This window comes from Oncorhynchus gorbuscha, linkage group LG17 (assembly GCF_021184085.1).
Source record: "Oncorhynchus gorbuscha isolate QuinsamMale2020 ecotype Even-year linkage group LG17, OgorEven_v1.0, whole genome shotgun sequence".
Lineage (NCBI taxonomy): Eukaryota > Metazoa > Chordata > Actinopteri > Salmoniformes > Salmonidae > Oncorhynchus > Oncorhynchus gorbuscha.
Window position 1 is genome coordinate 3,510,801 of NC_060189.1, and position 15,336 is coordinate 3,526,136.

The following is a 15,336-nucleotide window of genomic DNA, read 5'->3' on the forward strand; positions in this document are numbered from 1 at the left end:
CACGAGATGGACTAGAAGGATGGATCACGCTGTGACCATGTTGTTGACACATCAGTTATATTCAAAGAATTGTGAGACACAACAACAGCTATCAGAAAGAAAGGATTTGAGGCCTGCGAGGGGTATAACATGCCGATTACCTGCATCATTTGTAATCGGATTAGAACCTATTCTCTAACACAGAGGAGGCCGTCCCATTCTCTAACACAGAGGAGGCCGTCCCATTCTCTAACACAGAGGAGGCCGTCCCATTCTCTAACACAGAGGAGGAGGCCGTCCCATTCTCTAACACAGAGGAGGCCGTCCCATTCTCTAACACAGAGGAGGCCGTCCCATTCTCTAACACAGAGGCCGTCCCATTCTCTAACACAGAGGCTACCCCCCCCCCCCCCACTCTTCTGGTCACCCCCCTCCCCCCCCCCACACACACACCCTCTGGTTCACCTTCCAACAGGACAACGACCCTAAGCACACAGCCGAGACAACACAGGAGTGGCTTCGGGACACGTCTCTGAATGTTCTTGAGTGGCCCAGCCAGAACCCGGACTTGAACCCGATCGAACATCTCTGGAGACCTGAAATTACAGTGCAGCAATGCTCCCCAACCAACCTGACAGAGCTTGAGAAGATCTGCAGAGAAAAATGGGAGAAAATCCACAAATACAGGTGTACCAAGCTTGTAGCGTCATACCCAAGAAGACTGTAATTGCTGCCAAAGGTACTGAGTAAAGGGTCTGAATACTTATGTAAAATGGGATTTTTTTATTTATTTAAATTTGCCAAAATTTAAATTTGTTTTACTTTGCCATTATGGGGTATTGTGTGTAGATTGATGAGGGGGGAAAAAACATTTTAATACATTTTAGAATAAAGCTGTATCGTTACAAAATGTGGATAAAGTGAAGAGTCTGAATACTTCCTGTATTCATGTCCCAAAAATACAGATAGTTAGTATATACAGTGCCTTGCGAAAGTATTCGTCCCCCTTGAACTTTGCGACCTTTTGCCACATTTCAGGCTTCAAACATAAAGATATAAAACTGTATTTTTTTGTGAAGAATCAACAACAAGTGGGACACAATCATGAAGTGGAACGACATTTATTGGATATTTCAAACTTTTTTAACAAATCAAAAACTGAAAAATTGGGCATGCAAAATTATTCAGCCTCTTTAAGTTAATACTTTGTAGCGCCACCTTTTGCTTCGATTACAGCACAAAAAAAATACAGTTTTATATCTTTATGTTTGAAGCCTGAAATGTGGCAAAAGGTCGCAAAGTTCAAGGGGGCCGAATACTTTCGCAAGGCACTGTATATATAGTTTTCATCTGACACCTAATTTAATATGCTCCTATGAACTTCACATGTTGTTGCTCATGGTCCTTTTACATGGAATTACCCAGAAACCCAGCTGGGCTACAAGCCTGTATGGTTTAACAGGTTCACATGAGCGCCAGAGAGAGGGGGAGGAAGAGAGAGGGGGAGGAAGAGAGAGGGGGAGGAAAAGAGAAGGGGAAGAAAAGAGGGAGGAAAAGAGAAGGGGAAGAAAAGAGGGGGAGGAAGAGAGGGGGAGGAAGAGAGGGGGAGGAAAAGGGGGAGGAAAAGAGGGGGGGAGAAGGGGAGGAAAAGAGGGGGGAGAAGGGGAAGAAAAGAGAGGTGGAGGAAGAGAGAGGGGAGGAAGAGAGAAGGGTAGGAAAATGTCCTCCGGCTCAAAATGTTTCCCGCCACGTAAGCTTCTATTACGGGTTTTTGAAAATCAAGTTGTCTATTTAGAGAAACTACACTATGAGACAGCTGCAGAGCAGCTCAGGTGTTTTGTAGGATCGGGTACACACTAACATATGAAGATATTAAAGAAATAAGACGGGTTAGCTGACAACATGAAAATTATGTCATCGCTTCAATGGAGCAGAAATCTGTGTGTTGTTGTGATTCTGGATGGCCTTGTTGTGATTCTGGATGGCCTTGTTGTGAATCTGGATGGCCTTGTTGTGATTCTGGATGGCCTTGTTGTGATTCTGGATGGCCTTGTTGTGATTCTGGATGGCTTTGTTGTGAATCTGGATGGCCTTGTTGTGAATCTGGATGGCCTTGTTGTGAATCTGGATGGCCTTGTTGTGAATCTGGATGGCCTTGTTGTGAATCTGGATGGCCTTGTTGTGAATCTGGATGGCCTTGTTGTGAATCTGGATGGCCTTGTTGTGAATCTGGATGGCCTTGTAGCGCAACGTCAGTGAAACGACCGCCCGAACTCAGATAGGATACTCTGGACTTGCTCCACGTAACGTCCGTCAAGCTGTGCTGTATCCTTGCCCGTGACGTTCAGGATCATGTGTTGAAAGAAGTGCAGGTCCTTACGTTGCAGCTTTCTTGTGAGCAGCAAAAAAACACACAAAAAAAACCTCCTCTCACTGTCAACTGCGTTTATTTGTCAGCAAACTTAACATGTGTAAATAATTGTATGATCATAACAAGATTCAACAACTAAGACATAAATTTAACAAGTTCCACAGACATGTGACTAAAAGAAACGGAACAATGAGTCCCTGAACAAAGGGGGGAGGTCAAAATCAAAAGTAACAGTCAGTATCTGGTGTGGCCACCAGCTGCAATAAGTACTGCAGTGTATCTCCATCCAGTTCTTGCTGTGAGATGTTACCCCACTCTTCCACCAAGGCACCTGCAAGTTCTCAAACATTTCTGGGGGGGGGAATGGCCCTAGCCCTCACCCTCCGATCCAACAGGTCCCAGATGTGCTCAATGGGATTGAGATCCGGGCTCTTCGCTGGCCATGGCAGAACACTGGCATTCCTTTGGATGGCCTTGTTGTGATTCTGGATGGCCAGATACAATGTAGACCAGATATTGCCCATCCCTTGACATGAGATCTACTTTTTCCCCATTTGCCAACCAGATGGAGATCTACCCGTCTCTAAACCAACCATCAAACTGTGTGAAAAGCCATATGAAAAGCAATGAGGATGGACCCTGCTGCTATGATACCTATCTGACACCCAAATATAACATGGACCAATAACATGTTTTCCACAAATAAGTGCAACAAATTTAATTTCTTAACCGTAGTGTGACTTTTGGCATTTTGGGTGGAGGCAAGTCGTTTGTCATAGTCAGGGCTGTAAGCAGCTTGTTGCAAGTCTCTCACAACGTGGTCGTCAGTCATACTAGATCTGTACTTGGATTTAATTGTCTTCATGTGAGGAAATGCAGACTCACAGGAAGTAGGTTGATCAGGAAAAAAAAGGGTTGATAAATTGAGAGCACATCTTCTTATGTTGGGATCCTTTTCCTCCAGTTTCCCAGAACTCTTCCTTCATCTCAGTGGCTACCCTTGGATTTCATCCGAATGTCATTTTGAAGGTTGACAATTTCAGTTTCCTGCTATAGTTGTGGTCAATTGAAAAAAAAAAAAATGGTCTCATTTTGGAGGCAATGACTTCCACATTTATGTCTGTGCCAAACGGAAAGCACATATAAAAAGTGGCAACGGGCTCAAGTGATGCAACGTTAGTGAAACGACTGTCGAACTCAGATGAGATGCTCTGGACTTGCTCCACCTAACGTCCGTCAAGCTGTGCTGTATCCTTGCCCGTGACGTTCAGGGTCTGAATACATGTGTTGAAAGAAGTGCAGGTCCTTACGTTGCAGCTTCCTTGTGAGCATCAAAAAAAAAAATTACAAAAAAAATAATAAATAAAAAACGTCCTCACTGTCAACTGCGTTTATTTGTCAGTAAACTTAACATGTGTAAATAATTGTATGATCATAACAAGATTCAACAACAGACATAAATTTAACAAGTTCCACAGACATGTGACTAATAGAAATGGAATAATGTGTCCCTGAACAAAGGGGGGAGGTCAAAATCAAAAGTAACAGTCAGTATCTGGTGTGGCCACCAGCTGCATTAAGTACTGCAGTGCATTTCCATCCAGTTCTTGCTGTGAGATGTTACCCCACTCTTCCACCAAGGCACCTGCAAGTTCTCAAACATTTCTGGGGGGGGGAATGGCCCTAGCCCTCACCCTCCGATCCAACAGGTCCCAGATGTGCTCAATGGGATTGAGATCCGGGCTCTTCGCTGGCCATGGCAGAACACTGGCATTCCTTTGGATGGCCTTGTTGTGATTCTGGATGGCCAGATACAATGTAGACCAGATATTGCCCATCCCTTGACATGAGATCTACTTTTTCCCCATTTGCCAACCAGATGGAGATCTACCCGTCTCTAAACCAACCATCAAACTGCGTGAAAAGCCATATGAAAAGCAATGAGGATGGACCCTGCTGCTATGATACCTATCTGACACCCAAATATAACATGGACCAATAACATGTTTTCCACAAATAAGTGCAACAAATTTAATTTCTTAACCGTAGTGTGACTTTTGGCATTTTGGGTGGAGGCAAGTCGTTTGTCATAGTCAGGGCTGTAAGCAGCTTGTTGCAAGTCTCTCACAACGTGGTCGTCAGTCATACTAGATCTGTACTTGGATTTAATTGTCTTCATGTGAGGAAATGCAGACTCACAGGAAGTAGGTTGATCAGAAAAAAAGGGTTGATAAATTGAGAGCACATCTTCTTATGTTGGGATCCTTTTCCTCCAGTTTCCCAGAACTCTTCCTTCATCTCAGTGGCTACCCTTTGATTTCATCCGAATGTCATTTTGAAGGTTGACAATTTCAGTTTCCTGCTATAGTTGTGGTCAATTGAAAAAAAAAAATGGTCTCATTTTGGAGGCAATGACTTCCACATTTATGTCTGTGCCAAACGGAAAGCACATATAAAAAGTGGCAACGGGCTCAAGTGATGCAACGTTAGTGAAACGACTGTCGAACTCAGATGAGATGCTCTGGACTTGCTCCACCTAACGTCCGTCAAGCTGTGCTGTATCCTTGCCCGTGACGTTCAGGGTCTGAATACATGTGTTGAAAGAAGTGCAGGTCCTTACGTTGCAGCTTCCTTGTGAGCATCAAAAAAAAATATTACAAAAAAATTAATAAATAAAAAACGTCCTCACTGTCAACTGCGTTTATTTGTCAGTAAACTTAACATGTGTAAATAATTGTATGATCATAACAAGATTCAACAACTGAGACATAAATTTAACAAGTTCCACAGACATGTGACTAATAGAAATGGAATAATGTGTCCCTGAACAAAGGGGGGAGGTCAAAATCAAAAGTAACAGTCAGTATCTGGTGTGGCCACCAGCTGCATTAAGTACTGCAGTGCATTTCCATCCAGTTCTTGCTGTGCGATGTTACCCCACTCTTCCACCAAGGCACCTGCAAGTTCTCAAACATTTCTGGGGGGGAAATGGCCCTAGCCCTCACCCTCCGATCCAACAGGTCCCAGACGTGATCATTGGGATTGAGATCCGGGCTCTTCGCTGGCCATGGCAGAACACTGACATTCCTATCTTGCAGGAAATCACGCACAGAACGAGCAGTATGGCTGGTGGCATTGTCATGCTGGAAGGTCATGTCAGGATGAGCCTGCAGGAAGGGTACCACATGAGGGAGGAGGATGTCTTCCCTGTAAACGTACAGCGTTGAGATTGCCTGTAATGACGACAAGCTCAGTTTGATGATGCTGTGACACACCGCCCCAGACCATGACGGACCCTCCACCTCCAAATCGATCCCGCTCCAGAGTACAGGCCTCGGTGTAACGCTCATTCCTTTGACGATAAACACAAATCTGACCATCACCCCTGGTGAGACAAAACCGTGACTCATCAGTGAAGAACAGTCCTGTCTGTCCTTTTCAGTCCTGTCTGGTCCAGCGACGGTGTGTTTGTTCCCATAGGCGATGTTGTTGCCGGTGATGTCTGGTGAGGACCTGCCTTACAACAGGCCTACAAGCCCTCAGTCCAGCCTCTCTCAGCCTATTGCGGACAGTCTGAGCACTGATGGAGGGATTGTGCGTTCCTGGTGTAACTCGGGCAGTTGTTGTTGCCATCCTGTTCCTGTCCCGCAGGTGTGATGTTCGGATGTACCGATCCTGTGCAGGTGTTGTTACACGTGGTCTGCCACTGCATGGACGATCAGCTGTCTGTCCTGTCCCCTGTAGCGCTGTCTTAGGCGTCTCACAGTACGGATATTGCAATTTATTACCCTGGGCACATCTGCAGTCCTCATGCCTTCTTGCAGCATGCCTAAGGCATGTTCACGCAGATGAGCAGGGACCCTGGGCATCTTTCTTTTGGTGTTTTTCACAGTCAGTAGAAAGGCCTCTTTAGTGTCCTAAGTTTTCATAACTGTGACCTTAATTGCCTACAATCTGTAAGCTGTTAGTGTCTTAACGACCGTTCCACAGGTGCATGTTCATTAATTGTTTATGGTTCATTGAACAAGCATGGGAAACAGTGTTTAAACCCTTTACAATGAAGATCTGTGAAGTTATTTGGATTTTTACTAATTATCTTTGAAAGACAAGGTCCTGAAAAAAAGTTGAACCGTATAAACCAATCAGAATTTTATTTTTTTATTTTACCTTTATTTAACTAGGCAAGTCAGTTAAGAACAAAGTCTTATTTGCAATGACGGCCTAGGAACAGTGGGTTAACTGCCTGTTCAGGGGCAGAACGACAGATTTTTACCTTGTCAGCTTGGGGGTTTGAACTTGCAACCTTCCAGTTACTCATCCAACGCTCTAACCACTAGGCTACCCTGCCGCCTCTACGCTCTAACCACTAGGCTACCCTCCCGCCTCTACGCTCTAACCACTAGGCTACCCTGAGAAAGACCCATTGAAATCACTTAGAATGTATGTTTTGCCATCCGAGGATCACTCACTACTCAAAGCAAATGTACAACTTTTGCTAATCAAAAACTAAAAATACTGGCATATACAATCATACCGTCCAATTGTTTTTTTACGTTTTTTTTTATTTTTTAGATACATCGATATAATATTTTGACCATATCGCCCAGCCCTAATGTAAGACCAAGCATTACCCCATTAACGAACTCCAAGTTTCTTAGGCCTTGTGATTCTGGCCAGACAGCTACCAACAACAGCGAGAAGCTGCCGTACTCATCCAACGCTCTAACCACTAGGCTACCCTGCCTCCTCTACACTCTAACCACTAGGCTACCCTGCCGCCTCTACACTCTAACCACGCCTCTACCCTGCCGCTACGCTCTAACCACTAGGCTACCCTACCTCCTCTACGCTCTAACCACTAGGCTACCCTACCTCCTCTACACTCTAACCACTAGGCTACCCTGCCTCCTCTACACTCTAACCACTAGGCTACCTGCCTCCTCTACACTCTAACCACTAGGCTACCCTGCCGCCTCTACACTCTAACCACTAGGCTACCCTACCTCCTCTACACTCTAACCACTAGGCTACCCTGAGAAACAGGGGAATCGTTTTATCTTGTTCTTGACATCATGTCTTGTTGAGGTGCTTTGACCGATGCCACGTCTATGCTAACATGGCAACAAACAAAACAAATTGCTAGCTTGCTTACCAACAATTGTAACGATGTATTTGAGACAACACATGTGCTCATTGTGCATATATGTATTTATGTTTTCAATAAAACACTGGAGACTAAATATTTTACATGTCAATCTTAGCCACGTGTCAAACTCCATTCCACGGAGGGCCTAGTGTCCGAGGGTTCTCTCCTCCTTTGTGCTTGGTTGATCAATTAAGGTCACTAATTAGTAAGTAACTCCCCTCACCAGGTTGTCTAGGTCTTAATTGAAAGGGGGAAAAAAAACAACACAGACACTAGGCCCTCCATTGAATGAGTTTGACACCCCTGATCTAAGCCAACCCTGTCTGTTGTGCACGTGTCAGTTTTGTTACAAAACCACCAACCCATCTATACTGAGGGTTTGGCTGTTGTCTCATTAAATTGGGATAGGCAAGGATGGGGTGGATTTGAGCCAGGCTAAACATCCAAGTGCATCAGCTCCTTTTGCTTGCTCTCTACAGTGAACCTGGCTGGCTGCTACTGTAAGAAATGTGATTGCAAAAAAAAACAATCTTGACTGAAGCACCGCTGCAAGAAGATGCCCTATTAGAACCAATAGGCCTATTCACATTCAATGATGGAAACTGTTGCGTCAATCAAAACGTTTAGGAGGACTGTGCTGCGAAGTGGCTTGTCATCTCGAAACTTCCTTTTAAAAAAAACACAAGTTTTGAAACCGGTGACTTGAGAAACAGGACACTAAACATGGACTCATGTTGCTTTTGCCTAGTAAATAGCAGGCTAATCCATATTGCGAGAGGCTGAGGGATAGACGGTTTCTGGCAACCTTTCTACACAAGGCAAATGCAACATTACAAGGTAGTTAATGATTAAGAGCCATCCCACTCATTTCAGTTCGGGCTCTGATCTCAAATAAGGTTATTGGATAACGTCACTCTTGTTTCACTTTTACATGTAGGCCCTGCATCTGTATTGAAGGGGTGGGTGTGGGGTTGCGTTCCAAAACATTATCTTCTTGAAAACAAGGAAGGACCATTCAGATTCTGCTTACATACAACATGTAGACATTTGACGCTCTGACTCAGAGCCAAGTTGCATATGTTTTGTTGTTGGCCTGTGTTAACGCCGTATAATGTACAGTGGGCAACACGTGTATACAATTATAATAAAATAACAAACAGTTGCTACAGACATGTCAGTAACTATTGCTTCCATCAACTCACCACGTCCCAAAAATATATATATATATATATAAAAGCTTTCATATGGTTGATACATTTACCTTTCGCAACGCTTGGACGAAGAGGCCTCGCCATTTGTGACTGTTCTCGTCACTTGAAAAGTCGTATATTTGTTGCGGCTGCATGGCTCCTTACTGTTGCCGTGATCCGGACTGTCAGCATCGGCCCCGGCGTGTCCTGGTGCGGGTCGGTCAGTCCAGGCACGGTGGAAAGGCAGCTTGAGCTAACTAAGAGATATATATATATATAAAACACTAGCTAAACCGTACACTAAATCGAGCAAAGTTTGAAAATGCTAACTAGAAAGAAAAAGAAAAAAAACATGTCTTACTGTTAGCGAGCTGATTGAAGTGCAAAGCACATATATAAACTAGTTAGCGATAACCTGAGATTCAAATTGGACAAAGTGCTAAGCTAAGCTATGCTAGGCTAGCAACTCGTTAGCGGTCTCATTTACTAGCTAGTTGATATGTTAGCTCGCCTAGTGCGCTAGCTAATTAGTTAGCCAACTCGGGCTTTCCTTTCAAGCGTTTCTATCTAACTAGATAAACCAATGATTAGCTAGTTAGCTAACTGGCAAACTCTATTGCTTATTTTAGATAGTTAGCCTGGTAGATGTAAAAAAAAAAAAAAACATATAGCCAGCTAGTTAGCCATTTCAATGAAATGTCACGACTGAACGTATAATGTTACTGCCTATTGTAACTTAGCGCTTAGCGCTATCACCTAGCTAGCTAGAGAGAAGACTGTATCTGTATGCAAAGGCTGTCTAATCATGGCCTTGGTGCACTCTGAGTTAGCTGTGACTATTCATTCATATTCCAAAAGGAGTAAACTTTCTCCTGTGTTTACTTCGACAATCATCCCCATCATATTTTTTTCCGCATCGGGTTAAATCGCGCACTTCAATAACAATCCCATTTAGAAGAAGTCAGAGAGGCATGTTTATCCAGTGTCCAGTGGCACAAGAAGCGCTTTGTTGATGTGTTGTTGATGTGTTGTTGTTGTTGTTGTTGTTATCGTTGGAGATGTTTCGTCCCCTCAACTCTTAACGTCGGGTGCCCGAATCTCGGCCGGTTCACTTTGCGTCCTGCGTAGGCACGCAGTGAGTTTGCGTAAACACGACGTGCGTGGAGGGGGGAAAACCCACTTTGGTCCAGGGAAAGAGTGTGGGGTGGGGAAGGACCACAAGTTTAATGTACCTCACTTTATTTATAGTTTAACAAAATAAGTATACCTTGTTAGTTTATCATTATTGCTTATGACATTAAAAGGAGATTGTTTTTGCATGATTTCAATTGGATCCAACTTTTGAAATTAAGTAACTCAGAAACCGAAAATAACATTTTATTTTAATTTTAAATCATACTTCATGGGAACATATTTAACATGTGACTATGTTTAATTAAACAGTAGTGGCTGTAATAAAATAGGCTTACATGATTTCACTGTGAGTCAGCTTCCACCATTGTGCAGTTCGGTTACTGTACTGTAAGATCCTGCCCCCACGTGGACATCAAAGGACCGTGCTCACACATTCAGGGGAATGACGAGAGAAATAATGTCCACTTAGTGTACAAAACCATTAGGAACACCTTCCTAATTTTGAGTTGCACCCACTTTCCCCCTCAGGACATCCTCAGTTCGTCAGGGACATGGACTTCAAGGGAGTCTGAAAGCATTCCACAGGGATGCTGGCTCATTATTGACTGCATGTTTGTTTATTCCATGTGAAACTCTGTTGTTGTTTTTTGTTTGTGTCCCACTGCTTTGCTTTATCTTGGCCAGGTCGCAGTTGTAAATGAGAACTTGTTCACAACTAGCCTACCTGGTTAAATAAAGGTGTTCACAACTAGCCTACCTGGTTAAATAAAGGTGTTCTCAACTAGCCTACCTGGTTAAATAAAGGTGTTCTCAACTGGCCTACCTGGTTAAATAAAGGTGTTCTCAACTAGCCTACCTGGTTAAATAAAGGTGTTCTCAACTAGCCTACCTGGTTAAATAAAGGTGTTCTCAACTAGCCTACCTGGTTAAATAAAGGTGTTCTCAACTAGCCTACCTGGTTAAATAAAGGTGTTCTCAACTAGCCTACCTGGTTAAATAAAGGTGTTCTCAACTAGCCTACCTGGTTAAATAAAGGTGTTCTCAACTAGCCTACCTGGTTAAATAAAGGTGTTCTCAACTAGCCTACCTGGTTAAATAAAGGTGTTCTCAACTAGCCTACCTGGTTAAATAAAGGTGTTCTCAACTAGCCTACCTGGTTAAATAAAGGTGTTCTCAACTGGCCTACCTGGTTAAATAAAGGTGTTCTCAACTAGCCTACCTGGTTAAATAAAGGTGTTCTCAACTAGCCTACCTGGTTAAATAAAGGTGTTCTCAACTAGCCTACCTGGTTAAATAAAGGTGTTCTCAACTAGCCTACCTGGTTAAATAAAGGTGTTCTCAACTAGCCTACCTGGTTAAATAAAGGTGTTCTCAACTAGCCTACCTGGTTAAATAAAGGTGTTCTCAACTAGCCTACCTGGTTAAATAAAGGTGTTCTCAACTAGCCTACCTGGTTAAATAAAGGTGAAATTTGAACAAATAAACTCCCAACAGTTGGCAAGGTTTGTTGGATGAGTGGATGTTCTGTGGGTTCCATTTCTGCAATACAGTTGAGAAAGGGACAAGGGGGGATACCTAGTCAGTTGGAACGGGGGATACCTAGTCAGTTGGAACGGGGGATACCTAGTCAGTTGGAACGGGGGGGATACCTAGTCAGTTGGAACGGGGGGATACCTAGTCAGTTGTACAGGGGGATACCTAGTCAGTTGGAACAGTTGGGGGGATACCTAGTCAGTTGGAACGGGGGATACCTAGTCAGTTGGAAAGGGGGATACCTAGTCAGTTGGAAAGGGGGATACCTAGTCAGTTGGAAAGGGGGATACCTAGTCAGTTGGAACGGGGGATACCTAGTCAGTTGGAACGGGGGATACCTAGTCAGTTGGAACGGGGGGATACCTAGTCAGTTGGAAAGGGGGATACCTCAGTTGTCAGTTGGAAAGGGAAAGGGGGATACCTAGTCAGTTGTAAAGGGAAAGGGGGATACCTAGTCAGTTGATACCTAGTCAGGAAAGGGGGATACCTAGTCAGTTGTAAAGGGAAAGGGGGATACCTAGTCAGTTGTACAGGGGGGGGATACCTAGTCAGTTGTAAAGGGAAAGGGGGATACCTAGTCAGTTGGAAAGGGAAAGGGGGATACCTAGTCAGTTGTACAGGGGGGATACCTAGTCAGTTGTAAAGGGAAAGGGGGATACCTAGTCAGTTGGAAAGGGGGGGATACCTAGTCAGTTGGAAAGGGGGATACCTAGTCAGTTGGAAAGGGAAAGGGGGGATACCTAGTCAGTTGTACAGGGAAAGGGGGATACCTAGTCAGTTGGAAAGGGGGGATACCTAGTCAGTTGTACAGGGGGGGATACCTAGTCAGTTGTAAAGGGGGATACCTAGTCAGTTGGAAAGGGGGATACCTAGTCAGTTGGAAAGGGGGGATACCTAGTCAGTTGGAAAGGGGGATACCTAGTCAGTTGTACAGGGGGGATACCTAGTCAGTTGTACAGGGGGGATACCTAGTCAGTTGGAACGGGGGATACCTAGTCAGTTGTACAGGGGGATACCTAGTCAGTTGGAAAGGGGGGATACCTAGTCAGTTGTACAGGGGGGATACCTAGTCAGTTGTACAGGGGGGATACCTAGTCAGTTGGAAAGGGGGATACCTAGTCAGTTGTACAGGGGGGATACCTAGTCAGTTGTACAGGGGGGATACCTAGTCAGTTGTACAGGGGGGATACCTAGTCAGTTGTAAAGGGAAAGTTGGGGGGGATACCTAGTCAGTTGGAACGGGGGGATACCTAGTCAGTTGGAACGGGGGATACCTAGTCAGTTGGAACGGGGGGGATACCTAGTCAGTTGGAAAGGGGGATACCTAGTCAGTTGGAAAGGGAAAGGGGGATACCTAGTCAGTTGTACAGGGAAAGGGGGATACCTAGTCAGTTGGAAAGGGAAAGGGGGATACCTAGTCAGTTGTAGGGGGGGGATACCTAGTCAGTTGTAAAGGGAAAGGGGGATACCTAGTCAGTTGGAAAGGGAAAGGGGGATACCTAGTCAGTTGTACAGGGGGGATACCTAGTCAGTTGTAAAGGGAAAGGGGGATACCTAGTCAGTTGGAAAGGGGGATACCTAGTCAGTTGGAAAGGGGGATACCTAGTCAGTTGGAAAGGGAAAGGGGGATACCTAGTCAGTTGTACAGGGAAAGGGGGATACCTAGTCAGTTGGAAAGGGGGATACCTAGTCAGTTGTACAGGGGGGATACCTAGTCAGTTGTAAAGGGGGATACCTAGTCAGTTGGAAAGGGGGATACCTAGTCAGTTGGAAAGGGGGATACCTAGTCAGTTGGAAAGGGGGATACCTAGTCAGTTGTACAGGGGGATACCTAGTCAGTTGTACAGGGGGGATACCTAGTCAGTTGGAACGGGGGGATACCTAGTCAGTTGTACAGGGGGATACCTAGTCAGTTGGAAAGGGGGGATACCTAGTCAGTTGTACAGGGGGATACCTAGTCAGTTGTACAGGGGGATACCTAGTCAGTTGGAAAGGGGGATACCTAGTCAGTTGTACAGGGGGGATACCTAGTCAGTTGTACAGGGGGGATACCTAGTCAGTTGTACAGGGGGGATACCTAGTCAGTTGTAAAGGGAAAGGGGGATACCTAGTCAGTTGTACAGGGGGATACCTAGTCAGTTGTACAGGGGGATACCTAGTCAGTTGGAAAGGGGGATACCTAGTCAGTTGTACAGGGGGGATACCTAGTCAGTTGGAAAGGGGGATACCTAGTCAGTTGTACAGGGGGGATACCTAGTCAGTTGGAACGGGGGATACCTAGTCAGTTGTACAGGGGGGATACCTAGTCAGTTGGAAAGGGGGATATCTAGTCAGTTGGAAAGGGAAAGGGGGATACCTAGTCAGTTGGAAAGGGGGATACCTAGTCAGTTGGAAAGGGGGATACCTAGTCAGTTGTACAGGGGGGATACCTAGTCAGTTGTAGTCAGTTGGGGGGATACCTAGTCAGTTGGAACGGGGGGATACCTAGTCAGTTGGAACGGGGGGATACCTAGTCAGTTGGAACGGGGGGATACCTAGTCAGTTGGAACGGGGGATACCTAGTCAGTTGGAAAGGGAAAGGGGGATACCTAGTCAGTTGGAAAGGGAAAGGGGGATACCTAGTCAGTTGGAAAGGGGATACCTAGTCAGTTGGAAAGGGGGATACCTAGTCAGTTGGAAAGGGGGATACCTAGTCAGTTGGAAAGGGAAAGGGGGATACCTAGTCAGTTGTACAGGGGGATACCTAGTCAGTTGGAAAGGGGGATACCTAGTCAGTTGGAAAGGGAAAGGGGGATACCTAGTCAGTTGGAAAGGGAAAGGGGGATACCTAGTCAGTTGGAAAGGGGGATACCTAGTCAGTTGGAAAGGGGGATACCTAGTCAGTTGGAAAGGGAAAGGGGGGATACCTAGTCAGTTGTAAAGGGAAAGGGGGGATACCTAGTCAGTTGTACAGGGAAAGGGGGGATACCTAGTCAGTTGTACAGGGAAAGGGGGGATACCTAGTCAGTTGTACAGGGAAAGGGGGATACCTAGTCAGTTGTAAGGGAAAGGGGGATACCTAGTCAGTTGTAAGGGAAAGGGGGATACCTAGTCAGTTGTAAAGGGAAAGGGGGATACCTAGTCAGTTGGAAAGGGGGATACCTAGTCAGTTGGAAAGGGGGATACCTAGTCAGTTGGAAAGGGAAAGGGGGATACCTAGTCAGTTGGAAAGGGGGATACCTAGTCAGTTGGAAAGGGGGGATACCTAGTCAGTTGGAAAGGGAAAGGGGGATACCTAGTCAGTTGGAAAGGGGGATACCTAGTCAGTTGGAAAGGGGGATACCTAGTCAGTTGGAAAGGGGGATACCTAGTCAGTTGGAAAGGGAAAGGGGGATACCTAGTCAGTTGTAAAGGGAAAGGGGGATACCTAGTCAGTTGTACAGGGAAAGGGGGATACCTAGTCAGTTGGAAAGGGAAAGGGGGATACCTAGTCAGTTGGAAAGGGAAAGGGGGATACCTAGTCAGTTGGAAAGGGAAAGGGGGATACCTAGTCAGTTGTAAAGGGAAAGGGGGATACCTAGTCAGTTGGAAAGGGGGATACCTAGTCAGTTGGAAAGGGAAAGGGGGATACCTAGTCAGTTGGAAGGGGGATACCTAGTCAGTTGGAACGGGGGGATACCTAGTCAGTTGGAACGGGGGATACCGAGTCAGTTGGAACGGGGGATACCTAGTCAGTTGGAAAGGGGGATACCTAGTCAGTTGGAACGGGGGGATACCTAGTCAGTTGGAAAGGGGGATACCTAGTCAGTTGTACAGGGAAAGGGGGATACCTAGTCAGTTGGAAAGGGAAAGGGGGATACCTAGTCAGTTGTACAGGGGGATACCTAGTCAGTTGGAAAGGGAAAGGGGGATACCTAGTCAGTTGTACAGGGGGGATACCTAGTCAGTTGTACAGGGGGATACCTAGTCAGTTGTAAAGGGAAAGGGGGATACCTAGTCAGTTG

General features: G+C 45.4%; 2 protein-coding genes across 2 annotated transcripts in view; both read right to left on the reverse strand.

Moving 5' to 3' along the window:
- The window catches only part of sos2 (son of sevenless homolog 2 (Drosophila)), a 103,390-nt gene extending 93,582 nt beyond the window's left edge, over window positions 1-9,808 (reverse strand). The window contains 1 exon segment of the mRNA XM_046308024.1: window positions 8,758-9,808. Coding sequence (XP_046163980.1) covers window positions 8,758-8,841 — 84 coding nt within the window. The 5' untranslated portion in view covers window positions 8,842-9,808.
- Window positions 1-15,336, reverse strand: part of LOC124001333 (deubiquitinase DESI2-like) — a 1,147,470-nt gene that overhangs the window by 212,026 nt on the left and 920,108 nt on the right. The window lies entirely within an intron of this gene.